Below are 27,750 nucleotides of genomic sequence, written 5' to 3' on the forward strand. Positions count from 1 at the left end.
TGAACGGTAAGAATCAAATATATACAAAATATGTGCAAGCACAGAAATAATTGTTATTCCAGCTATCAACAAAAACTGGCCAAATGCTTGTACCGTATATATTCGGAGTGTGTCATAAAAATACAGCAGGAGGTACAATCAGATGAAGCAAAGTAAGAGTATAGAGTGGTGCAGGAGTGAGTCCTAAACCCGGGAATGAGGGAGCCATTTTGATGCTAGCTTCGGGTCGCTCTACAGAAATGCGTCATCACTGCACCACTTTAAAAGCTTGAGAGTTAAGCAGAGATGTTGGACACTTACAGTCGAGAGAGGAGTTCGTTCTTCTGAAACAGCAGCTCTGGAAATTGGCTGAGACGGTTCTTATTGAGGCGACTGGAGGGACAACAAAAAATACAATCGATAAATGAATGTTAAAGTCTGTTCAGTGGACATGTGTCGTACATGCATGCACATTAATGTGAGTGTGTGTTCTCTCACAGTCTCTCCAGCTCCTTCAGCTCATCAAAAGCTCCTCTCTCCACGTTGCTGATCTGGTTCTCCATCAGATGACTGCAATGACAAACAACATTTAAAAAACAATCATTAAAATGACACTAAAACACATTGAGAATAAATGCAATTTGGAGAACATCAAAATCTATTTGTTATTGATTCTATTTTTTCATTCTTAATGTATTATTGTGTATTTCATGGAATAGCTGTTTGTCAAATTATATATTTTTTCCTTTTATAATAATATCAAATCAAATCAAGATTTATTTATATAGCACATTTTTTAAAACGATTTTTGGTCGAGCCAAAGTGCTGTACATAAAAAGACTTTGCAATAAGGACACTTTACAACAATTATATATATAATAGCTGAATAGTTTGCCATTACATACTTTCCCTACACAAATACCCCTAATACTTTAAGCTAAGTATAACATCAGGATGTATTACAACAGACATCAGTGTATGAAGGTAGGAACATGTGAAGTGTGAGAAAAGGATGTGGACTCGTGACTTAAATCATGATGCTTAAAGCTCAAATTCCAAAGATGTAAAGTTTTTCCCACTTTTCTAACTTTTGATCTTAAAATGACGGGTCGATTATCTTCCCAGGAATAAAACAGTGTTTGGTTGCATCTGTTAACATGTCTCGTAATGCATGTAAAATAAATCCCTACAGGAATGCACTACTGCTTCTGCTTTGTCATGTTTCCCTTATGTAGTAAAAATGTATTTTGTTGTTCCATGTTAGCAGAAATATATTTAATTCTTGATTCGACAAAATGCTACTTATTATGGAAAAACGTGGGCATCGATTTGCCATTTAGTAAAAACCATAAAAGCAAACAGCAGCATCAAGCTGTATTGGGGTGATATCATAGACAAAAAAGGTGATTTTTAACACCTTGCAAAAAAAAAGAAATGAAACTAAAACTTAAAAATACATCTTTACCCTCATATAAATCAAACTGGAAACCCAAATCCCCATCACTCATTGTGTCTCCCACTGTGTCCGCTGGGATCTGTACGTTTGGTAAAAGCCCTCTGTAGACTTCCACATTATAAACCTCTGGTGTAACACTCAATCCCCTCCTGACAGAAACGACCCGGTGGCTCCCAGCATGCTGATAATCTGCTCTGAGCCTCAGGAGATGTCATTACTTCCCGGCATGTCATCCTTTCTCCACCTTAATGTCCTCCCTCCCTGACACCCAGGTAAACACAGTAAACTCCCATCACTGCTGCCCCTCCCTCAGGGCACTGTGTTTCCAGGTGAAAAGGTCACAGATAAACCCCTCCCTGTTGTAAATCTGACTGACACTGACACCAGACAAGCACCTCTGGGTGGCTCGGGTGTCACTGCAGAGCTCTGTTCCCTCTGGCTGCTGATGGTGCCGCCACAGCCAGGACTCCCACATTCCTCGCACATAAAACTAGCAAAGAATTGTGGGAAAGAATCTGCTGAATACATACAAGCTGCTGCACCGTCAACAAAGACCCTGACAGATGTGAAAGAAGCTTACAGCGCTTTATTTTACAGATATAAGAATGTTCCGAACCAAACGTAGATAAGTAAAAGGCACATTTTGAATTAAAATACGTTGATTTAAAGATGTTATCGATACTATGGACATGTAAAAGACACAAATGTATATGTAGGTGAATGAGTAAACTTACAGGACTCTGAGGTGTTTGAGACCAGAGAAGTCTGCCTTGGTGATCGCTGTCAGGTTGTTCCCGTTCAGATCCCTGAAATAAACAAACAAGAAAACAGATTAGAGAACAGGAAGTACACGGAGGACTGAGGTACTTTGAAATTAGCAATAGGCGCTTTCACACCGGACTACTTTTCCCCTTTAGTTCCGATAGTTCCTGGGATTTTGCGTTCACACCAAAGAGAGAACTTAGTTCATGAGAACTTTTACCCCCATTTTTAGTGCCTGCTAGAGGTCGTACTTTCCTGGGGAGAAAAAAGTTCCAATTTCTGATTGGCTGGGCGAACCACGCCCCGTAAAACCCTGAAAAACTTTTGTGAAGCCGCCATTGTATTTGCTGGCATTAGCATTATTAGCATTAGCCCAGCGCACCAACAGAGAAAGACTAACTTATGGCAACACAAAAAAAAACATGGGAGCGGTGGAGATGAGGAGGTGTCGGCGTTCTTTACTCGGAAGGCTTCAGTAGAAGCTGCTGGGAGTCCCAGCAGCTTCTACTGAAGCCAGTCTCCAACTCCGGGGACTTCCGGCCGTGGACTTCGGGTGGCAGTATACGCCGTGAAGTGGTTTGCGGCCTGCCAGTAAACCCAAAGCAGAAGAAGAAGAAGTGACGTCAGCGGCTCTATTTGCCTAATCCTCCCTCAGGGAACTTATTCCAGTGTGAACGCGATCGGCTCTTTAGTTCCATGGGGGTACTAAGTGCTGGGAACTAAGTGCTGGGAACTAAGTACGGCAAAGTACTTGGTGTGAAAGCGGCTAATGGCATGTGCAGGGTAAAGTCCAAAAAGACATGTCCAATAATACAAACGTCATATAGGTTCATATTTTGAGAGAAATATTGACTTGTAATAATAATAATAATGCATTTTATTTATATAGCGCTTTTCACAACTCAAAGACACTTTACAGTATGAGGGAGGGTAGACAAACAAGGACAGGCAAACAAGTAAGTAAAAAATAGAAGAATAGAAGAGTAATAGAAGAGACAGTTTTAATTTGAACCTCAAAATGTACAAAAGTTCAATTAAATGAATGAATTTTGTATGAAATGTCTATAAATTACAGCACAATGCAAACACAGTCGCATGTTTTAGGTTAAGCTTTGTGTTAACATTTTAACCCTGCTGTACTTTTTTTTGGGCAACACAAAATGGCAGAACGTCCGTATACGCCTATCCGAACTTCCATCGCCAGCTCTTTAAAAAAACAAAGGACGCAATAAAGTCAAATTTCCCTGCTTGATTGGTATTTCTCAGTTGCAATGAATATCTTTAACCTCTCATAGAGTGACGCGTCCTATAACCCAGAAGTAAACTCCTTCCGGTTCCTTCGACAAAAACGCAATGCAATCTCTCCGTAGGGTTCTGGAAAACAGCTGGAAATCAGGTCTGTGGTTGAAACACATTTAAGAGACGGGTCACGTTTTGTTCAGCCGGATAATCTCCACATGTCTACCCTACTTTTATCATTTTCGAATCATAAATCTAGTCACCAGAAGCAAAATGCTAACGTTATGCTATAAAGGAACTACAGCAGGGTCGCTGCTTCAACGTCACGCCGACTTAAGATCCATATTCAAACACACAGATTCTAAATGGTACGAGTTGAAGCGTTTGTTTGAACAGTCTGCAGGAGGCAGGGACTTGCTTTCAAGCAGAACAGAAACTAACTTAGAGGAGTGTTTACGTGTTCGGCGTAATGACGTACAACGGCCTCCACGACTTCTGTAGTCCTATTCAGCCACTTGGTAACAACCATCGTTTTTCAGACACGTCAACTCTTCAGAAATCACCAGCGGGGTCACTGCTGATGGATTTAATGTCGTAGAACAAAACGTGACCTGTCTCTTCAATGTGTCTCGACCACAGACCTTAGGTTTTCTCTGGAAGTGTTTCCTTGTACGATGTGAGGGTCTAAGGACAGAGGGTGTCGTATTGTCATACTGATATTCTGTACAAACTGTGAAGTCCACTGAGACAAATGTAACATTTGTGATATTGGGCTAAATAAATAAACATTGATTGATGATTGATTGATAGTTCCAGCTATTCTCCAACATCCTATGGAGAGATTTAATTGCTTTTTGGCGAAGGAACCGGAAGTGGTAAAATGCTAACTCACTTCCTGTTTTTAGGACAGGAAGTCTAAAAACACTGCGGCACTCTATTACTCTACTCGGGAACTTGTTTTACTGAACCATTCTTCTGTCTGTCTTCAATTTTTGAGTTTGTTCCTGCTATGAAATAATAGCAAAGATCTATCCAAAATGTTTAAATGGTTTGTATTCCCTTTAACAACTCAATTGGATGTTAAAGCTTTCAAGCCAAACAAGCGTCTGCATTAATTAGTGAAAGCAGCACATTCATCTCCACTGGAAGTCCCTGTCTGCTAGTACAGCACTCATTCAAGTATTCAACTTTTCACTACAAGTGAGATCTTTCCTCAAGGACATTTACTATGAATACACACTGTATAAATATCCCTCTACTGGGCGGCACATTGTTTCTGCTCTTTGAAGTTATTTTCACTCAGCTTGTAGAGGAGAAGGACTTCAGTGGGAGTTCATTTTGAGGACAAGACGCATTTTTGTCGGTGTTTGTTTTACTGTAAATCAGCCAACGTCAGCTGAGAGTTGCCAGAAACAGTTTCTCTCCGAAGTTTTTTAGACGAACAGTAAAGACTCCTTACAAAATGAACAGGCTTATAGAGTAACGGACTACGTGTAACGGGATTACGTGTAACAGGACTACGTGTAACGGGACTACGTGTAACGGGACTACGTGTAACGGGACTACGTGTAACAGGACTACGTGTAACGGGATTACGTGTAACAGGACTACGTGTAACGGGACTACGTGTAACGGGACTACGTGTAACGGGACTACGTGTAACAGGACTACGTGTAACGGGACTACGTGTAACGGGACTACGTGTAACAGGACTACGTGTAACGGGATTACGTGTAACGGACTACGTGTAACGGGACTACGTGTAACGGGATTACGTGTAACGGGACTACGTGTAACGGGACTACGTGTAACGGGATTACGTGTAACGGGACTACGTGTAACGGGACTACGTGTAACGGGACTACGTGTAACGGGACTACGTGTAACGGGACTACGTGTAACGGGACTACGTGTAACGGGATTACGTGTAATGGACTACGTGTAACGGGATTACGTGTAACGGGACTACGTGTAACGGGACTACGTGTAACGGGATTACGTGTAACGGGACTACGTGTAACGGGACTACGTGTAACGGGACTACGTGTAACGGGACTACGTGTAACGGGATTACGTGTAACGGATTAATCAGGATACTAATCAGATAACTGTTACATTTCTAAAAATGGTGGATTACAAGCAGGATGTTAAAAGAGCATATAGTGTTTGTTGTGAAAGGATCAGATGTTATCTCTTCTCTTTAAGCTGTTCTGTAGGATAATACTTTAAGTGTGAATCTATACTTCTACTACCTGAATCTGCTTTATGGTTTTCACTTTCTTTGCTTCATTTGTTCTGCTTTTAATTCAGCTGGTGTCAAATAGTGTGTGTGAGCTTAACTGTGTATCTCAGATTGCATTTCTGCTTTTTAAACTGTAGTATGTGCTCATGTGTATCATTGTTGGAGTATAAACTGAATATGCTTCATGAAAGGCACGTTTTCCTATAAATCTAATTACATTTTGATGCTAAATATCTTGGTTCCTTCTTGTCTAAGGTCACATTGCTCTATTGTCTAACCCTTAGATGCACGAGTGACTGGACCCTACACTCTTCCATAAGTGGGTCAAAAAGAATAATGTGTTTTTATGCCATTTTGGTTAAGAAAAATCACTGGTATAATATTTAGTATTATATTTTGGTTCACACTAGAAATATTTGATATTTAATTTTTCACTATTTATAATTTTAGAAAAAAAATTACATTTTGAAAAAAAACGCTTTGAACATATCGATGCAAAGATCTCCGCTATTCTGAGACCCTCACAGTACTCCAGTCCCTTTTCAAAACTCATCTCTTCTCCTCTTGTCTACTCATAGCCCCCCCTCCCCCCATCAATCCATGCCGGTTGATCAAGTTTGATAGTCCTATACCCCCCACCCTAACCTTCCCTTATATTGTAAAGCGATGTCGAGTCCTTGAAAAGCCCTATTCAAATATAATGTATTATTATTATACTGCCAGGTATCAGATCTTGCTGTGTAAAATAATCTTCCTGAGAGGTGTCACTTGTGATGTCGTCTGTGTGTGTCACAGTGAATGTATTCCTGACAGCAACAGGTGATAATAATCAAAGGTTCCCAGAGGATCCCATAGAAATGCATGCGGGTCATTTTTGACCCACTTATGGAAGCTCGGGGTAGAAATACAAAAACTACAATTTCTTAAAATGTAAATAAAAAATGTGAATGGCATGATATCCAAAACATGTTTTTTGAGGAAGAGCTGGAATATGAAATTTAAAAATGTTTTAATTACAAAGATACTTCAAGAAAACCAGCTCACCGGGTCCAAAAAGACCCACTTGCATCTAAGGGTTAAGAAAACACTTACACATATTTTTCTCTTGGATTTATTTGCATTGCATTTGATATTGAGGTTATCCAAAAGTGACGGAAAGTAATCAGGTTACATTTCATTTATATTGTGAAACTCAGATTAGATTTTTACTGGTAGCTAGCATTTTTACGACTAAATACTTTTTTAGAAAACCCTCCCAATACTGAAAATGACACAGTTTCTGTTTTAGTATAATATTCATTACATTTTTTAACAGCTATCTGAAAAATGACTCATTCCAAGTCACTCACTGAGGCTTCAGACATTTTGAACACACACTTTATGTAAAAACTGTTAGTGTGTGTGTAATGTGATATTGCACTTAGACATGCTCTCTTTTCAACACAGTGGTACAGGCTGCTCCATCAGGAGAGATGTAACCCTTCAACCTCATTGTCTGCTTTGATTGACAGCTGCGGAGAAAGAGAGGGGATGATGTCATTCTTCCCACGAGGCTTTGTAGAAGGAGAGGTAACTGAACCTTGTGTGCGTACCTGTGTGTGTGTGTGTGTGTGTGTGTGTGTGTGTGTGTGTGTGTGTGTGTGTGTGTGTGTGTGTGTGTGTGTGTGTGTGTGTGTGTGTGTGTGTGTGTGGAGTGTCATGTTCCTGTACTACTGTAAAGGGTGGAGACGAGTGTGACCTTGTCCTTGTATAAAGGAGAGAGAGAGAAAGGCAGAGAGAGTGCATGCTGTGGTTTGGGTGTGTGAACAGGATCTTTGCAAAGAAGATTTTGGCTTTCAATAAATACTTTCCCCGTATGTTCCCATTTCTCTTTTATGAATTTAAGGTGAAGGCTAGGGTTCACAATGTATCAATGATTCTAGTACAATAATCATGTAACCGTTTGTACATTGAAAGATGTTATATGTTTCTATATAAGACAAATTATGCTGGGACAAATCCACAGTTAGCGAGCAAAATAAATGTTTGGCTGACGATAACCTTTGAGTAAAAAATTAAATGTTTAACCGACAAAGTGATCTTTTAAGTTCCAAGTTTTCCCGATCTTTGTTTCTTTGCATGGCTACTTTAGAGCAAGGAGGTGATTTTGTGCTAAACAAAACGAATTTGACCACCTGAGAGTGTCTGTCTGCAGTTTGTGTGTGTACTAGAAAGACAATTTGGGTCAAATCCTCTGTTGACACCACAAAGTCCCCCTGGGGAAGTTCCCATTTCGCTAGGAAGGCAACTAAAAAAACATTTAACATAATGACCTTATTTCCTATTATTTGGTGTTGGAAAACGCTTAACTTCTCATTATCAGAGCCAAAGACTGTCATATTGAACAGCGTTGTATTTGTTTCTTTCTGGACCTAATAAGCTGCTCCCACCATTGACAGGTTTGACTGTATTTTGCAAACCAGTAGTGCTCAATTCACCAAGGGTACACAGCATGTAAGTAAAAGTAGTGAGGTTTATCAGAAGCCTAACTAGAATACTAAAGACTATACCTTGGGAAAATCTGACTTTAATTTGGTTTAACCTGCCATCTCCTCCTTCTTATGAGGATTGAGCTACATTGGAGAGTTAAGTAGCACAACGAGAAGTCACTACTCGACAGTATAATAGGTATTTATTGATTGGCAATGGACTCATGTAATCCTGCCCAGTGTGTCTACCAAAAGTGTTCAATCTAGTTGAAGCTTGGCATAGAGAATCATGGCATGGTTTGCCTTGCTTTGGCTCTCACTTCAAGTAATGGCCTTGTTCTGCACAATGTAACTCCCACTGGCACGGCAGATTGCTCCTCTACAGTCGATACAAACACATTTGGGAATGGAAAATGTTTCAACTTTCAAGGTAAAATAATTTCATCCCTTTGGGAACAAAATAACATACTGTATGTGGAGGTCTTACAATCTGAAGCTGGTAGAAGAGGTATTTCTTAGAGACTAAGGGGGAGCAGAAGCAGGCGATTGGCTGGGATTGAGGGAGGGAAGGATGGATGGAGACAGGTCGTGGCGGGGGGTCCAGAATCACTGCTTGGATGTGTGTGAAATTACCCTGACAGTTAGACCGCACTGGCAGAAAAAGCCAGAGCAGGGAGAGAGATGTAAAGCGAGCGATGGCCATATTGTCACACACTATCAAAGCAATCCTCGGACACACACTAAGTCAGGAAAATATCAGCCACTTATTGCAGAATCCTCATGAGATTGGTCTGAGGGGAAGGGAAGAGACACGAGGCGAAGGATGAACACAAACACAGCGCTGATGAGGCGTGGTTAATCGAGTTTTGTGCAGCATGGCGGGGTCAGGGGTCAGCTGAGCGACAGACTCCCCTCGAGTGGCGACTCTGCCAAACAATAGCTCATTAAAGCAGAACGCGTCTCACACACACACTCACACACACACACACACACACACACACACACACACACAGCCTCAGTGGGCAGCGAGGCAGTTGATCCGCTCTGCTCTCCACTGTTAGATCGGACATGGAGGGAGAACAGGAGGGGGCCACGGAGGAAGGTGATGAGATACGTGGTGTGGTTAGAGAGAGAGAAATAAAGATAAGAGACGTCCAGAGAGTAGAAGCACTGATCCAGGATAAGAGACGGGTATCTAAACTCAATCCTCTTCCGGTAGCAACAGAAATGTGTCAAAAGGGTTGAGTTTTAAGACCTGACAAGTATCATAAACGGCAATGCCTGGTGAAATTTCAAGTCTGTAACCGTAACCCTATATTTTAAATCTTTTTGTGTCAATATAGCGCAAACAAATGTATGCAATGATGGAGAATGTATATTTTTCTGAAATAAACATTTGGGGATTTGTAGAAAAGCATGTTAATGGTCCTCATAAGTAATAAACTGACAAGTCATTTCACAACAGGAACTCAAGGCTTAGCAAAACACAATGTTTACAACATGTTGTAACACTCAAAGACAGGATTGCACAACTATAAACAGATATTATGGCAAGAAAATCTTTCACCAAAACAGATGTGAGCCCTCACGCTTACGTCTTTTCAAACGGCTAACGCTCGGTCTTAATTCAACCTGAAAATCATCATTGCCTATAGATCAGGGGTGTCAAACTCAAGGCCCGTGGGCCAAATCCGGACCCCGACTTCATTTTATTTGGCCCGCAAAAATATAATATGTTTATTATAAGGTTTCATGCCACTTTACAGAAGCACGATGTCCATAAACGACATGCCCCACAATGCATCTCATTTTGTGACATGCGCACAGAAGAGATTTGCAATTATTTGCCCCAGACTTCTGCTCTCAGACGTAGTCAATTATGAAGTTATTCCCCTATCCGATAATAATCCAATGCAGAGGCAATAATGTAATATAAAACATTATTTTATATGTATATTTATATAGGTGTGTGGCGCAGTGGATTAGTGCGTTGGTGTTGGGATCAGAGGAGCACAGGTTCAAACCCCACTGCAGTCAGCATGTCGTTGTGTCCCTGAGTCACTTCACCCCAAATTGCTCCTGTGGGGATTGCTCACAGTATTGAGTATGTAAGTCGCTTTGGATAAAAGTAGTGTATATAGTCTTAAAGTTACAACCGGCCCTTTGAGTGCAACCTTAATGCTGATGTGGCCCTCGATGAAATTGAGTTTGACACCCCTGCTGTCGATATTGCAGGTCTCAAATGTTGCTTTTCTTACTTGATTATTGGTGGTGCAGTTTGGCAGGTATAGAGCTGGTCTGACAAAGGACTGTGAGTGAAATCTTAAATCTAAAAACCTTGTCTCTGTAGTTTGGATTCAGTCCTGACAAACCCCACCGCAGAACCATGATCCAGATCACATCCTGTCAGGGCCATCTTGGGTAGGGAAACCCCAGTATTAAAATGGCAGTTCTCAAACAAAGTCAAACACACCATAAGGACAGAAAACTATTAAGTCCATGGTAACTGCTCCAAACCCACTAACCCTTTTTAATACATATTCAGAGCCATTCTGGGCAACTCCGGGGTGGTTTCTTCCTTTGTTTGGTCACATGAGAAGAGAGCAATCAGTACAAGATGTGACTGAGCGGGAGGTTTGTAAATGGTGCTTCATTTGGACCGACATCTGACCATGACCAACATCCCTCCAGGACACAGCAGATATTCTCCTGCTCTGACCAGAGTCATTTCCTGACCAGGAAAGAGAACTCCTGTAACGTGCTGTGTGAAATATTACCGAGTCAACACAAGGCTGCAGTGCAGATGTAAAAGCAATGTTCTTTTCCTCCTCCCCTCTCTTTCTCCTCCAACACCTCTTTCCTATTATCATCTCTCCCTCCTTCACATCACCAGTTATCTTCTTTATGTTCACCCCTCGTCTTCCTCATTTTCCCCCTGATAGCCTCAAACAACTCTTCCTTCTCCTCCTCCTCCTCCTTTTCTTTGCGTTCTCCTGATGCAGCACAGTGGATGTGACTGATATTAGAGACCGCACACACACACATTCACGTCTAATGACACTTCATTAGCGGCGTCTTCCCCACTGAGAGGCTGCGGGGGAAATGGTGAGATGATTATAAGAGATGGACAGAGAGAGAGATGGGAGCGAGAGGCCGAGGTGGCAGTAATTGCTAATGAAACTGGGAAACAAGCGTGTGTGTGTGTGTGCGTGTGTGTGTGTGTGTGTAAGACTGAGAGAGAAAGGGAGACGAGGACTAGCGAGTGATAGTGAAACAAAATAAAATCATTCAGCTACTTTAAGACGAACACATGTGGCAAAGTATTCTACCAATTAGTACTGGCGTTTCTCCACTTCTACGAAATGATTTCTAGGAATCTTAGTTTCAATTTGTTGAGCTTTAAAGAAAATGAAACCATGTCTTTGTATTAAAACAATGTCCAGGTTTCTCAGGGTAATCCACAGATCTGACCGTTGATGGTTACCGATGAAAGACATTCACATCTATGGATCATCTTGAGTAAAATGGACACCGTTTCATGAAGTTCTGTTTCCGTTTTGTTTTTCAAATTCATTTTTAGTATTGCTTTGAGTAGAATTCAGAGCATATCTAAGACTGAGGGATTGCCTCCTCACAGTTCTCACCGTGGAGGTATAGCTGACCCGGTGGCTAGCAGCTGACGTTGCTAACAGTAACAAAGCAATGCAACGCTGACATAAGTGCACATCTTTAACCTCCGAAGGGCTTTAAGGGGTGGCCGCTACATTTTGGGGACAATTCCATCAGTTGGGAAAACTTTTTCATCAGTAACTGCAACATAACATTACATTTCATTTAGCTGACGCTTTTATCCAAAGCGACATACAATAAGTGCATTCGACCAACAAGATACAAACTAGAAGAAAATAGAATCATATCAGGTTTCATAGAGCCAAACATTTCAAGTACTACTCAATTGGCTTTAGATAAGCCAGCCCTTTATTAGTATATAAGTGCTTTGTTAATAGTTCTATCGCTCGAAGTGGAGTCGAAAGAGATGAGTTTTCAGTCTGCGCCGGAAGGTGTGTAACAGCCCGTCCACTAGGGGTGTAACGGTTCACAAACATTTCGGTTCGGTACGTACCTCGGTTTTTTGGTCACGGTTCGGTTCGGTACGTTTTCGGTACAGCAGAATTTTTTTTCACAAAACAAAACATATATATATATATTTTTTTATTATTATTATTAAACTGTGAATAATGTATTCACTCAAATAAATACAAAATATAATAAAATAAACATTAAGGTGCAGCATTTCGATGAACTGAAATAATCTGTATTTGAACGGTACTGTACTAGCACCTAAGCCGCCAGTTTGACATTAGAACTTGCTTGTCATTGTATTTTCATGTTTTTAAAGAAAAATGAACTTGTCCACATTGCTTGCCGAAAGGGCAGATCTGCTGGCACTAACAATGTCTCCTGATGTGGAGAAAACCCTCTCGCTAGGGACAGAGGTAGCAGATACAGCCAGGTAGCGCTTTGCTAACATGGCAACATAAGGATATTTGGTGTTTGTAATAGCTTTGGCTCGGTCTGATCTTTTTGCGAGTGGTGGAGGCTTAAATGCTATTGGGAGTTGGGTTTACTTTGCACTTCAGTCTTTTTTCTTTTGGTACCGGTGATATTCACGTTCGGGTGATGCCTTTTCAAGAGTGTGCAAGTTTGATGTATTGCCAGCCGCGTAACCAATTTTAGTTGAACAATGCCGACAAACAGCTTTGGTTCGGTCCACCTGTCTTTGTCCGTCATCCTTGTACGTAACTGCGAAACCAAAATGTTCCCAAACCGGAGACTTCAATGATGCTGGAGGATTTTCGAGCTCAACTTTATCTGCGTTCGCCATTAATTTTTGACAGTTCCTCAAATTACTGACTACATGTGAACGCATCCCTCTGACCAGCTCTCATAGTATGCCTCTCATCCAATGAAATGACTTGCTCGCTCTATGACGCGTTGAACCCCATGTGAGCAAATTACTCTGAATGCTGCGACGCAGCACCTGAGATTTCTTCCAAAAAGTTATTCACGTTCTCAATTTTTTACGTTTAACGTTATATTCGTTCGGTACACTTCGGTACACACCTGTACCGAACCGAAGGGCCCGTACCGAATAATTTCGGTACGGGTACGTGTACCGTTACACCCCTACCGTCCACACACAGGCATGAAAAAAATCTTGAAAAAGCTTGAAGCTGGGCGTATCTGAAGCTTGCCGATTTTTTGCGAGCAACGCGACCAACAACCAATCACCTGAATCTCCCGCCCCCGACATACAAAGCAATAGCAATGTTAAAACGAAGTAAACTGGATATAAAATCCCCAAACAGGCGAAAACCTACCAGTTTCACCCACTGTCTCTGCCACCTCCCTCCATGCCTGGTTCCTCCGGTTTGTATCCCGGTAAATAGTTCTGGTCGTAAAGAACCGGGTGATTTGCTACCGTAATTTCTCGTTTGGAATATGAGGAAATGAACTGTGGTCTGGCTCTCCCAGCTTGCACGCGGTTTGATTGGCTAGCGCTTGTACTGACGGGATTTGCATAAACGGGATTTGATTGGCTGATGCCAGCTTGAAAGCATCGGGAGCATCAAAAGTTGAACATTGCTCAACTTTTGATGCTCACGATGCTTGCAAAGCCATGCTCCGCTCCCCACAATGCAGTTCGGCGAAGATTAAAAATCTTCTACGTCACCCCATTCAAGTGAATGGGCGAAGCTTTGAAAGATTTTTTTCATGCCTGTGTGTGGACGGGCCGTAAGCGTTCTGCTGTCCTGATGTCAATGGGGAGCTCATTCCACCATCCTGGAGCCAGGACAGCAAACCCACGTGTTTCTGCTGATGGGAACTTGGGTCCCCCTCGCAGCGAGGGTGCAGCGAGCCGTTTGGCTGATGCAGAGCGGAGTGCACGTGCTGGGGTGTACGGTTTAACATACTAGTGGGGGAGCGGCGGCCATTAGCTCTACATTGGAGCCAACACACATGGACTCGCATGCACACATGGCTATATTAATGGCTATATTAACCAAGCACATAAAAACTCGTTACATATACCAGAGAGAGAAAGACTTCAATCTCTACTCAAAACGACATTACTATATCTTTAAATTGCGAATAGTTGTTGGGCTTTAATGAACCAGGTGAGCTTAAAAAATAAACCACTTGTTGATTGTTAGTAATTAGTTAGTCCAGTAATTAGTTGCCTCATTGGCGGCTAAATATATATAATGGAACCCAACACAAACACACATGTAGCTTCATAAAGACTTTTCTGATAAGACATTTAGGAAAATAAATAAACAGAGAGCGTTTGAGTGTGTTTTTTCAGTGTGCAGTGTGTGACTGACTGCTGTGTGTAGCTCTGATTCACGCTGCTTCAGATATTTATGTTTGAGGTGTGAGTTTCCAGGAACTCTGCATTGATGGAGCAAACACACCTCTCTCTCCACACACCTCTCTCTCCCTTAGATACAGGAAGATAAAACAGAGTCCAACACAGGCCTCGACCTGCACTTTCTCACACTTTCACAGGCAGACACAAGTCGACAGTCTGTTTAAACGTTTCCTGTCCATGTCCTACATTCAGAGTGAAGCAGTAGGAGGTAAAACGGGAAACGCTTTAGTATCAAACATGTACAGATACAGTATGTTTATTAAATATCATATTGTATAAACTGTTCACTTTAAACTGTATGTATGTATTCCTACCAGAGGGGAGTTCAACTGCTTAATCCAACGAAGCATTGAAAGTGTTGACCTTAAAATTCTATGATATGAAAAAATAAATTGTGCATCAAGAAGAGCAGTAGTACAAGTCATGCACACCCATCTAGTCTAGTTATTAAAATATTAAAAGGTTGGGTAGGTAAGAATGGAGAAACCAGCTCGAGTGCGCTAGAATTTGAAAGTACGCAGCCGAAAATAATCTGCCCCTTCCTTCAGACTTCCTCACAGAGCCCCTCCTCCAACACACACGAACGCGCACATGACCAATGAGGGCACGAGATAAGTTTGTGCCCAGATGGAAGGCTGACAGTGTGCAACTCGTTTTTGACAAGAAAGCTACTGGAGACTTCTAGAATTGTGTGAGTAACACTGTGTTTGTAGACTTCTCTGTTTCAGTGTGTGTACTCTGTATCAATGCTCTGTAGTTGATCTGACTGGAATTGTGTTTTTAAAAACTCAAAACCGCTACAGTATCTGTCAGGCAGAAACTTGGGACAAGTAATTTGACTGAAACCTTAAAAGTGAACTAACTGACTACTAGGGTTAACTTTGATTTAAACATTTGTAGAATACTAAGAGCTTTATTGAGTAGGTGTAACTGTATTAAGGGTTAAACTCATAACTTTATAACTTAGGGTTTAATGTAATTGACTTAAAAGACAATAACACATCAGGAGGAAGCCAGTCTAGATTTCCTTTTGAGGGCCACCAGCTGCAGAGTTAACTAATTAAAAGGACGTTGCCCACAGCTGTGAGAACTCAGCAATCAGGTGTCCATTTTAGGTAGCACTTTCCTGGAGCGTCAGCTTCAGCATCAGACAGGCTAAGACTGACAAAGACATTGGAGTCCTGTGGGAGTCACGAGGGAGGCAAAGAGGAGGCAAATCCTACTTTGATTGAGCTAAGTATCGCTGGTGTTTTTTATTTTGTTTCATTTTATTTGGTTGTTTAGCCCCTCATGCTATAATCATGTGTATTTTCTCCATTCCTGTTCATGTGTCTTCTCGCAATTATCACTGGCCCCGTGTATCTCCTAATCGATATAACCGGCCTGCTCTCGTCTATCCCACATGCTCCACTGAGATCCAACATCTAGTTTCAGGTGGCCTGTGGAATTGCCAGTCAGCTGTTCCTAAAGCTGACTTCATCTCTGGCTACACCTCCCTGCAGTCCCTGGATTTCCTTGCTCTCACTGAGACCTGGATTACTCCATCCAACACATCCACCCCAGCAGCTCTCTCCACTGCATATTCCTTCTCCCATACACCCAGACCCACTGGCAGAGGAGGTGGCACTGGTCTCCTGCTCTCTCCCAAATGGAGCTTTTCCCTCTTCAAGCTACCTAACTTCACTCCTTCCACCTTTGAATTCCATGCCGTCACAGTAACCCATCCTATACAGTTAACCATTGTTGTTCTCTACCGTCCACCAGGCGCCTTGGGGGACTTCTTGGAGGAATTAGATAATCTCCTCTCACACATCCCTGAAACTGGCCCTCCCGCTGTACTTCTCGGAGACTTCAACCTCCAGACAGGGAAGATAGACGAACTAACATCTCTTTTAACCGCCTTTGCTTTTTCACTGTCTCCGTCCCCACCGACTCATAAAGCTGGCAATGTCCTTGATCTCATATTCTCAAGGAACTGCACTACTTCTAACCTCTCTGTAAACCCGCTCCACACATCCAAACACTTCTTCATTTCATTCTCTCTATCCCTTTCCAAACATAACAAACTAATCTCTTCTCATCCTGCACTTGTCCGCCGTAACCTTCGCTCCCTCTCCCCCTCTACCTTTGCCTCGTCGGTGCTCTCAGCCCTCCCTTCCTCTGACTCGTTCCAACTCCTGCCTCCAAACTCTGCTGCAGAAACCCTCCTCTCTACTCTCTCATCCTCTCTGGACTCGCTCTGTCCTCTCACATCTCGGCAGGCTCGTCAGTCCCCTCCTGCTCCCTGGCTAAATGACGCACTGCTTGCTAATAGAACCGTCCTTAGGGCAGCAGAGCGGAAATGGTGGAAATCCAAACACCGTGACGACCTCCTAACCTATCAAGCTCTCCTCTCCTCTTTCTCTGCTTCGATCTCTCAGGCAAAAAGCACTTTCTTTCAAGATAAGATCCAATCTTCCTATTCCAATCCTAAAAAACTATTTTCCATCTTCTCCACCCTCTTGGACCCTCCAAAAGCCCCTCCCCCCTCCTCACTTCTGTCAAGCGACTTTGTTACCCACTTTGAAAAAAAGGTTGATGATATTCGCTCTTCTTTTTCTGACTCACCTTTACTCACCGCTGGGTCACCAGACCCTCCTTTCACCCACACACTAACCTCCTTTTCCCCTCTCTCTCCAAGTGAGGTTCTTACCCTCATTACCTCTGCCCGCCCTACCACCTGTCCTCTGGACCCTATCCCTTCAAACCTCCTTCAGACTATCGCTCCTGATATTCTACCGTTTCTCACCCATTTCATCAACACTTCTCTAACTTCTGGTCACTTTCCAAACAGTCTCAAGGAGGCAAGAGTAAACCCTCTCCTAAAGAAACCCACTCTCAACCCGTCTGATGTTATAAACTACAGGCCTGTCCCTCCCGTTCCTGTCTAAATCACTTGAACGCGCTGTCTTTAAACAACTCTTCTGTTATCTCAATCAGAACAACCTTCTGGATCCGCACCAGTCTGGTTTCAAGGCAGGTCACTCCACAGAAACTGCTCTCATTGCTGTCACGGAGGAACTGCACACTGCATCCCTCTCCTCTGTCATCATCCTGTTGGACCTGTCTGCTGCATTCGACACGGTGAATCATCAGATCCTCCTTCGCATTCTCCAAAAACTTGGAGTTTCAGGCTCTGCACTTTCCCTCCTCACCTCATACCTGAAAGACCGTACCTAAAGGGTGACTTGGAGAGGGTATGAGTCCGACCCTTGTCAATTAACTACAGGGGTCCCTCAGGGCTCTGTTCTTGGTCCCCTCCTCTTCTCCCTGTACACAAACTCGCTCGGATCAGTCATTAGCCCGCATGGTTTTTCTTACCACTGCTACGCTGATGACTCCCAATTAATTCTGTCCTTTCCCCGCTCAGAGACCCAGGTCGTCGCACGCATCTCTGCTTGTCTAGCTGACATCTCTCAGTGGATGTCTGCTCATCACCTCAAACTCAACCTTGACAAGACTGAGCTGCTCTTCCTTCCGGGAAAAGATTGTCCCACTCTTGACCTGACAATCAACATCGGCACCTCAGTTGTTTCCCCGACTCAGACTGCAAGGAATCTGGGTGTGACCCTAGATAACAACCTGTCCTTCACTGCAAACATCGCTGCTACAACCCGCTGCTGCAGATACACGCTTTACAACATCAGGAAGATACGTCCCCAGCTGACTCAGAAAGCGACTCAGGTTCTGGTCCAGGCTCTCGTCATCTCACGCCTAGACTACTGCAACTCCCTCCTGGCTGGTCTACCTGCATGTGCCATCCGACCTCTGCAGCTCACCCAGAATGCAGCGGCTCGTCTGGTCTTCAACCTTCCTACATTTTCCCACACCACTCCGCTCCTCCGCTCCCTTCACTGGCTTCCGGTAACTGCTAGAATCCACTTCAAGACACTGGTACTTGCTTACCATGCTGCGAATGGATCTGGCCCTTCGTACATCCAGGACATGGTTAAACCGTACACCCCAGCGCGTGCACTCCGCTCTGCATCAGCCAAACGACTCGTTGCGCCCTCGCTGCGAGGGGGACCCAAGTTCCCAACGGCGAAAACACGTGGGTTTGCTGTCCTGGCTCCAAGATGGTGGAATGAGCTCCCCATTGACATCAGGACGGCAAATAGCTTGCACATCTTCCGGCGCAAACTGAAAACTCATCTCTTTCGACTCCACTTCGAGTGATAGAACTATTAACGAAGCACTTTTATACTAATAAAGGACTGGCTTTTCTAAAGCCAGTTGAGTAGCACTTGAAATGTTTTTGCTCTATGAAACCTGATGTACTTATATGATTCTGTTTTCTTCAAGTTGTATTTTGTTGGTCGAACGCACTTATTGTAAGTCGCTTTGGATAAAAGCGTCAGCTAAATGCAATGTAATGTAATGACAGTCAGGTAGGCCATCCAGTTACTTTAGCCGGCTCAGATGATTGGTCGTGCTTTTTACAGCGCCACGGCTTCCACAGATGACATTTTTTTATGTATTTATTGTCAAAGCATTTAATGTATTCATTGCTATCGGGATGTTAAGAGCATTCCATGGAATATAACAAAGTGTTTCTGAAGTGAATTACCTACCCCACCTTTATGCAAATACTACTACTTCCTAAACCCTAGCAAACCACAGGAGATTTTAAAAAGTATATAGTTCCCAGAACAACAAGTCGTAATAATTGTAGTAAACTGTTGACTTATTTAAAACTGCAGGAAATGCCTTCTTGGAATAAGAACAGTATAGTTTTATAATAAATAAATATAACCTCGCAAAGGTCCAGGCGACAATCAAATGTAACTTTTTCTGCCTGAAAGATCTTTTTTTTTTTAAAAGGACGATTGTGCACGATCAGCAGCTTTTTCTGCAAATGGCCCTATGGTAGTCAACTATAAACTTGTAGAACTGGTTAAGAGTGTGGTCTCTGAGCAGGAGACATAATATCTGGGTGTAAGAAGGTTAAAACGAGTCTGGGTTTTATTCCAAAACTTCCTCACAATGATAAATGTATGATTTTTCATTAGTTCACATAAAGGATTGCTAAGTAATTGACAAGAAACGTTGGCTGTAAGTCCATTCTTTCCTCGAATACCAGTGCATTCACTTCACAGATTCTCTCACACTCCCTTTCCCCTTTTTCTCAGCTCAAATAACCATGCTCATCATGGCCCAAAGGGGCATCCATTTTTCAGTGTTGCCATGACAATCCAACGAGGAGGGGGTGTTTGGTTTGACTGCAGTCACCTTGATAAACGACCCTCTTATTGCTGCCCGTCTCCCAGGGAATACTGTACACACACTCCGCTTCTCCCTCTCTCTCACACACACCACTTGCTCTCCTTCCCCCAGTGGCTAGCTGTCCAGCTGACACACACACTCAAATCACTTTACATGCTAATTGGGAGACAAGCCCTCTAACAAATAGCTATTTAATGAGTTACTGTCTGAGTCTGCAGGATGGTAGACCGTCTGAGCAGAGGTCACACTGGCTGTGTTTACATGCACGGAGTAACCCGTCATTGGTCATTTGCTCATGTAGGACTTGTACTTTTAAAGGGTCAGTTCACACACATCGCACAAAAACCATGGGAAGGTTTTTAAGATAACTGTCTCTGAAATGTCTGTTGCCATCCCAATACCATGGGGTTCAAATGGAATTCCAATGCTGCAGGAATAAGTCTTAAAACCCGGAGATGATTTAGTGTTTTGTCACTTCTGCTCCCTTTGTCTTGAAGTATTTTTGGTTAGTTGGTTGAAATAAGGTTTGTAGTTAACGCAAGCCCAAGAGATGTTAACGTTTTGTTCTACAACATATAAGTACTTCATTAAATATCCCGCTGGTGGTTGCTAACAAGTGTCTAAATGTCAATACCAAATGTCATCAAGATGAACATGAATCCGCCTTTAGCTCAGCTGTGGTGACTTGGACGTCATGTGATCGTGATGTAGGTCATAGTGTTTATAACGTTGCCTTCTGATGACTGCATTTACATTTGAAAATACATAAAGTGGTTTTCACATGTGGAGATTATCCTGCTTAACAGATGTGTAACGCAGCGTCCACACAGCGGCGTGCGTTGAAGCTTGCCGGTGAACTTGTCTGAAACTCGACTAACAACCGATCACATGAATCACCCGCCCCGGACACACAAGCACGCGGTTTGATTGGCTAGAGCTTGTACTGGCATATGATTTGATTGGCTGACGCTTCCGCCGAAGCTTCAAAAGTTGAACATTGCTCAACTTTTGAAGCGAGCAACGCGAAGCAACGCTCCCACAATGCAGTTTGGCAAAGCGTGACGTCACCCCATTCAAAGTGAATGGGCAGAAGCGTTGATGCTTCAACGCACGCTGCCGTGTGGACGGGCCGTAAGTATTATGAAAGTGTGTTTGCCAAAGAGCTTATTTTCTGCAATATTCAATGGAAGATTCCATTGGATTTATGAGGCAGCCATCTCTGCACTGTCAAAGCACTGACAAACCTTCCAGAAACAATGGGTCCGTTTCATTTAGACAGTTCACAGATCTCACTACGAGTTTACTTTGGAAGTACTTTCTGTCATAGTCCGTTTGACAAATGTAGAACATGTGTTATGTAGATTATTAAAGAGGACATGGTTTCCGGAGGACCAGCTTCTGATCCGTGGGAAGTGTGTTTGCAATATTTAGAGCAAACTAATTCAGGTCCCTTGTATAAGGAGGGAGGCTGAGTTGTCTAAATATATCTGAATGTCTAGATAACACCGAAGATGCTTGAAAATATATTTTCGGTGTACTTCAATGTAGTCACTACTCCAGTTTATTCCTGCCATAGTTATTGACAGCGTTTCCGCCAGGGGGGGCGTCTTGCCGTCATTTGATGCTCTTATTCAGCTCGGAACGCCCTGAACTCAAGCCGAGGGCATCCAAAAAAAATAATAATTTGAGAGAAGATCAAGTTTTAATCGCTTGAAATTACGAAAAGGAAAAAGGACAAGGACATCCGTCTGTTGGAGGGGCAAAGGAGTCTGGTGGGATTATTTTCGCCGCCAGCAAAGCGCGTTCCTGTGACGGAAAAAAACAAAACACCGCCGCATCTTCCACGGACCATGCCAGGAGGGGTGTCCCTGTCGGCAGGAAGACGTAAAGAGATAGTATAAGGGACGGCGCAATTCAAAATGGTGTGTGTGTGCAAACGTAAGGAGATAGTAGCCTATCTATAAGGGACGGCTCAATTCAAAATTCAAGTCACGTGACTCCTCCCCCCCGCTCTCGGGGTGGACGCCCTCTCAGCCCTGGTCTGGCGGAAACACTGGTTATTGACATACAGAACGTCACACTGCAGCACAGGCCAATCATTGCTTGTGATGTTCACAGGTGAAGAAGTAGGATGGGACTTCCGTGAAAAATGGTGCCAAATGCTAACAGTTGTCAACTAGGAAGGAGAAAGCAACAATTCTGGTGTGCAAGTCTTTCCATTTGGGACTCAAAGTTCGTCCTGAACTCGCAAACAATGTTGTTTTTTTTTTTTAAATAAAGTGCCAGATGCTAATTTCTGCCCGATTGGAGTCTGATTTCACACTTGTTGGATCCAGCCAGTACTGTGCTGGTATGGATCCTGACATAAAATATCAAATGTTATGATTTAACTTTGATGTTATTAGTGGAAATGTCACCTTTCTGCTCCGCTAAATGAAATTGTAGCTACATTTATGACAATTACACTTATGTCAGCAGGTGAAACTAGAAATGCAACAGTATTTTCTTCAGTTTTTCAATTAGTTAGTTTTCTTTTGGCTGTACAGAAAGAAAACCTTTAGCGTAGGAACTGGTACCATCTCAGCGATATAAAAAAAGACAAACGAGCGGGTGGGTTTGCAGGCTCAGAGTTTTTTCCAGGCCATTTCTCTTTGACCAGGGAGCCTGAGCCCTCTTCCCTGATCATAAAGCTATCAGCCTCAGAGGGGAAAACATCCTCCACGCTACAGTAACCCAGAGAGGAGGAAGGATAATGTATCTCTGCCGGCACCCCCTGACAATCATCAATTATTCACACACAGGCACTCGAGAACCTGAAGTAAACACACACACACTCACAACGTACAATCACATACATGCACCGACAACCCCCATGCAGTACACACATTTATAGAGGGACATAAACAGATTAAGTGTTTACTTTTTTATATATAAGTCAACTCTGCAATAGTGCTTAGGTTTTTTTTTAAGAGCACAGTTGTTGAAGTGAAATCTCCAATACAGAATGTTAAGATATTGGTGGCGTGCCTTGCAGTTCTGGAATTATTTTTGGATGCATTTGGTCTGCTTTCTGTGCCAAACATGGAGAAGCAGTTTTTTCATTCTCAATATCTGGATCAAAACAGCAAAAATCTGCAACTCCAATCAAAGCAACTGCACTCCGCTAAAGATGTTTTTTTGGGAAGATTTTCCTCTTTCTTCCACTGCCTTTTATTAAATCAAATAACTATTCATATCTTACACTGCCCTATAACATGTATTATTGTTCTTTAAAACTGTCTTGTCCTTTTTAAGCTAATTTGATTTCCATTCTATTGGCTTTTATGATCGGTTTCTGTTGCAGAATATATCGTAAAGCTCTTTGAACTGCCTTATTGTTGAAACAAGCTTTATTAGTGAACTTGCCTTGCCTTGCGTTTGCTTGGACATATTTGTGAAAAAGGTAGATAACAGACTCTAATGCCACACCTAAATATGTCAGTCGGCTACAGCAGAGTTTCAGAGCAGAGGTCGTCCAAAAAGCGTCAAAAGCGAGGGCTGATGTCTAGTAGCCCCCGATCTGCACCAACACTTAGCTCTTACATAAAGTGAATGGCTCTTCAAAACAGGCAGACACACCAATCAAAGAACCAACAGTATTAGCAGCATTCCAGAATAATGTGAAGCATTGTAACATCGAGAAAATATATGTAACTTTCAACGTATATAAACCGGAAAAATGCATTGGTTTCACGCTGCTTCTCTGGCAGCTTTGGAAACCTCCTACTGAGACAGAGCAGCTGGTGTATCTGCAAATATGATCCAAGTGCTAGTTTCAGTGATGATTCCTGGACGTTTCATCCAAATTAAATCAGTAGGGCAGCAATGACAGGCGTTCAAAATAGGGATCTAGTGAATATAGCAACACGTCTCATTCTCACCAAACTGGCGTGAAAATGCATCGACAGTGCCTCAGACTGGTTATCTAGTTCAAAATGTTGACTTTTATCATTGTTTTTTGGTATTTAGAAGGCAATGATTAACCTAAGATGCACACCAATCTGATTGTAACATCCCAAATGGCTGTCTGGACTGTATAGGGTTGCCGTAATGGGAAAGTATAGAATGGAGAGAAGAGAGAAAGGATGCCATCAGACGTTAAAATGCAAGACAAATCAACCAACTGATTGTGATGCTAGGTTCCTCCATTCGACAGAGAGTCTCAACCATATGAACAGCTGGAAATATGTAGTTGTATTGTAAGGTATCTTAGGCTTAACTGTTCCTCATAAAACTGCCTTTTCTAACAGGAAGGAACTTCAGGGGAAAACATCCACAAAAACGTTTACAGTTATTCTGTATAAGCTGAAAGTAGATTCAGAGATTTGAATAGGATAGGATGTGTGTGTGTGTGTGTGTGTGTGTGTGTGTGTGTGTGTGTGTGTGTGTGTGTGTGTGTGTGTGTGTGTGTGTGTGTGTGTGTGTGTGTGTGTGTGTGTGTGTGTGTGTGTGTGTGTGTGTGTGAAGATAACCAGACTGCTGGTAAAAGGAGCTGGAAGGAGCATGGCACTGAGTCAAACCAGGAATTTGTATTTGTGTGTATTTGCACACACACACAACACACACACACACACACACACACACACACACACACACACACACACACACACACACACACACACCACACACACACACACACACACACACACACACACACACCACACACACACACACACACACACACACACACACACACACACACACACACACACACACACACACACACACACACACACAATACACAAAATCAGCCGCACTGATAATAAAATGTACCATTACTGACTCATGTTCACCTACATACAACACATATCCATCAGATAAATGCATGATTGATGATACGTGTGAGGACCTTCACAACCTAATCTATAAACCGAAGCTTAGCATGATCCTAATCTGAGGTTTAAAATGTAGTGATGAGCAATATGCCCACTCTGAGGGATTCCCTTCCTGCTAGATGCTGTGTCCCAGCGGCTCAAAGGACTCGTATTGCCCTTTTTCTTTCAATTTCTGATGCTTCTATAAATATTTATTTATTCTATTCGAGTGCATCTGACTCCAAACCTTATTCCTCCTGGGATTGATAACGTTTCCTGATTCTAATATGAACTGCTATTCTTAGAAGTACACTAAAACTGAGATTTACTAAGCTAAGGTACAAAAGTGGATTTTAAATATTAGTATACAAGTATATTTGTAATACTTAAAATGAAAGTTAAGGTGTTTTAGGTAGTCATCTGCATGAGTCTTTTTAAATACATTTCACTCAGTATTGTATCGTAGTTTTACTTAAACTACCTCTGCACCTAAATGATTTTTTATTTGCTATACTTTACTTTTATTCCATAAACATTTAAGTAATATTAACAAATTGTTTCTTCTTCACTTCTCCATCATGCATTTGTTTAATCATTATCATCATAATCAAAGACAGCCGCTCTGCAGTCTCTGTAGAAGCTTTTAAAAACAGCTGAAGACCCATCTGTTTACATTGGCTTGTATTTCTATTTGAGATGTGTGTGTTCTGTTCTCGTGTGTGTTCCTTTCAGGACTCCACGTGGTCTGTGTTTTGTTTTTATGCTGACCTTAGATTTCCTCATGTTGTTATTGTATTCATGTTCCTGTGGTCTTCATTTTAACTTTTGTTCTTTCTTGTGAATTGTATTTCTGTGAAAGGTGCTATGCTAAATAAGCGTATTGTTATCATCATACGTCCTGCACAAACGCTACAGTAAAATCGTCTGAACACACACACGTTGTGAGTGCATGTATGAGTACTCACAGCCTCTCGGTGCCTCTGGGGATGTTTCTGGGTATGGAGTAGATCCCCAGGCCGTGGCAGTCCACCGTGTTCCCCAGGCAGCTGCAGGGGGTCGGGCAGGCCTCCACGGACCCCCATCCTGCCACCAGCACCAGGACGCCCCACACCATCATCGCCCCGCAGCCTCCTGACCCGGCTGCATCCCTGCTTCCTGGCATCCTGCGGCACACTGCAGATCAGAAACCTGCCTGCAGAAACCTCTGCTGTACTATGCTTCCTCCAGGGGGTGATTGAGCACCAGCAGCTGCAGCACACACACCTCCAAAAGTGGACAAAATTGCTCAGAGTACAATGAGTAAAAAGGCTTAAAGAGGCTGAGACCAGGTGAAGTTGAGCTCGGCTGCCACTTGATGCCAAAGTGGCTTTTCAGAGAGAGAGCAAGGACAGAAAGAGACAAGTATATCCACTTCTTCTTCTTCTTCTTCTTCTCCCCGGCTTTAGAGCTCCTTCCAATTGGCTTCTCTTCTTCTACTCTCCTGTGTGTTCTCTGCTCTCCCTCTCCTCTCTCGTGCAGCCGTACAGTGTTTGCCTCTCCCCTCCACTTTTCATTGAGTCATTGTGCAGTGAACAGTGAGCCACTAGAAAGAAAAAAAAAGCAAAGAAAGGGGGGGTCTCCCTCACTCACTCCCTCTATCTCTCTCACACACACACACACACACACACACACACACACACAGAGCAATCATCCATCAAAAGCTTTTACAAATAACAGCAGAGACTCCTCCCACACACCCCCCCCCCAGTTACACACACATGTACACACACACACACACACACACACACACACACACACACACACACACACACACACACACACTCAGTTACACACACATGTACACACACACACCCCCAGTTACACACATGTACACACACACCCCCCCCCCAGTTACACACATGTACACACACACACACCCCCCCAGTTACACACACATGTACACACCCCCCCCAGTTACACACATGTACACACACACAAACACCCCCCCCAGTCACACACACGTACACACACACACACACACACACACAGCAGCACCCAGAGTGAACTCACATCTATTCAGTGACTGCGGAAGCAGCAGCAGCCACCTCCAGTGACGGCAGCCCTTTTCTCCCTCTCTTCCCCTTTTTCCTGTCTATTTCTCTCGCCCACATGCGCTCTCCTCCCTTGGGGGAGAACAAGAGCCCGAAGGCTGCAAGGACATGATGAGAGGAGAGGAAGGAAGAGAGGAGATCGTGATCACTCTGACGCATCCGACCGGGAAGCTCTATAAGAGAGGGAGAAACAACTTGAAGAAGGAAACAGGGAGTTCTGCTTTTAATGTGATGATATTTTTTACGAAGGCTCAGTGCCAAGACAGCGCAGAGGCTGCAGGAAGTTGTTTTGGGGGAGAGAGGGGGGGTTTCTTGAGAGACTGGCATAACTGGAATGCCATAAGCTGCCACAGAGCTTACTCAGGAGTCTATTAGGAATTCAATGGCTCTGAAATTCAAATGGAGCCTGGCTGAGGTTTTTTTTTTTTTTGGTTAATCTCCAAAAGAAGCACTGGCTTCAGCTTTTCCATTTTACCGAGGAAAGGAGAAGAGGGGGAAATCTGAATTATCAGAAGTGTGGTGAAGAAAAAGACATGAGAGCTACATTTACCACTGAAAGAGAAAAAAACTAAAAGTGTAGGACTGAAAATATAGTTTTCTCTTCATCATTAATCTGCTTTTATCCCGAAAGATAAAGCTATTAATGCTAAGCAACCGATTTTCCACAGCCCGAAGATTAAACCCGTCTAACCAATTATTAAACCAATAATTCAGAATCTGAAGCCTGCAAATATTTGGATTTGTTGCATCATAACGGACTTTAGTTTAATATTGAAAGTATAGTGGCATTGGAGGTCTTTAGTAATCAGGAAAAAGGCAGAATGTAATAATGAATTTTGTGTCCTTGACGTTGTTTGTAGCAATGTGTTATCCATCAATATACCATCAGGGGTTTATAGGATAGATGGGGTTATGTGACTACGATTTGTTTTTAAATAACAGATTTGATTCAGCATCCGTTTGCAG

The 27,750-nt window shown here is 42.8% G+C and overlaps 1 protein-coding gene across 1 annotated transcript; it reads right to left on the reverse strand.

The window, feature by feature from the left end:
* Positions 1–300: 300 nt before the first annotated feature.
* LOC117536509 (slit homolog 2 protein-like) lies at positions 301–26,240 on the reverse strand (the record flags this gene model as incomplete). Its single annotated transcript, XM_034201403.1, has 4 exons — positions 25,660–26,240; positions 2,170–2,241; positions 478–549; positions 301–372 (listed from the first exon to the last, which is right to left on the reverse strand). Coding segments are annotated over exons 1-4 (413 nt in total), but the record flags the coding sequence as incomplete, so codon positions are not given.
* Positions 26,241–27,750: the final 1,510 nt, after the last annotated feature.

Source organism: Gymnodraco acuticeps, unplaced genomic scaffold (genome assembly GCF_902827175.1).
Source record: "Gymnodraco acuticeps unplaced genomic scaffold, fGymAcu1.1, whole genome shotgun sequence".
Lineage (NCBI taxonomy): Eukaryota > Metazoa > Chordata > Actinopteri > Perciformes > Bathydraconidae > Gymnodraco > Gymnodraco acuticeps.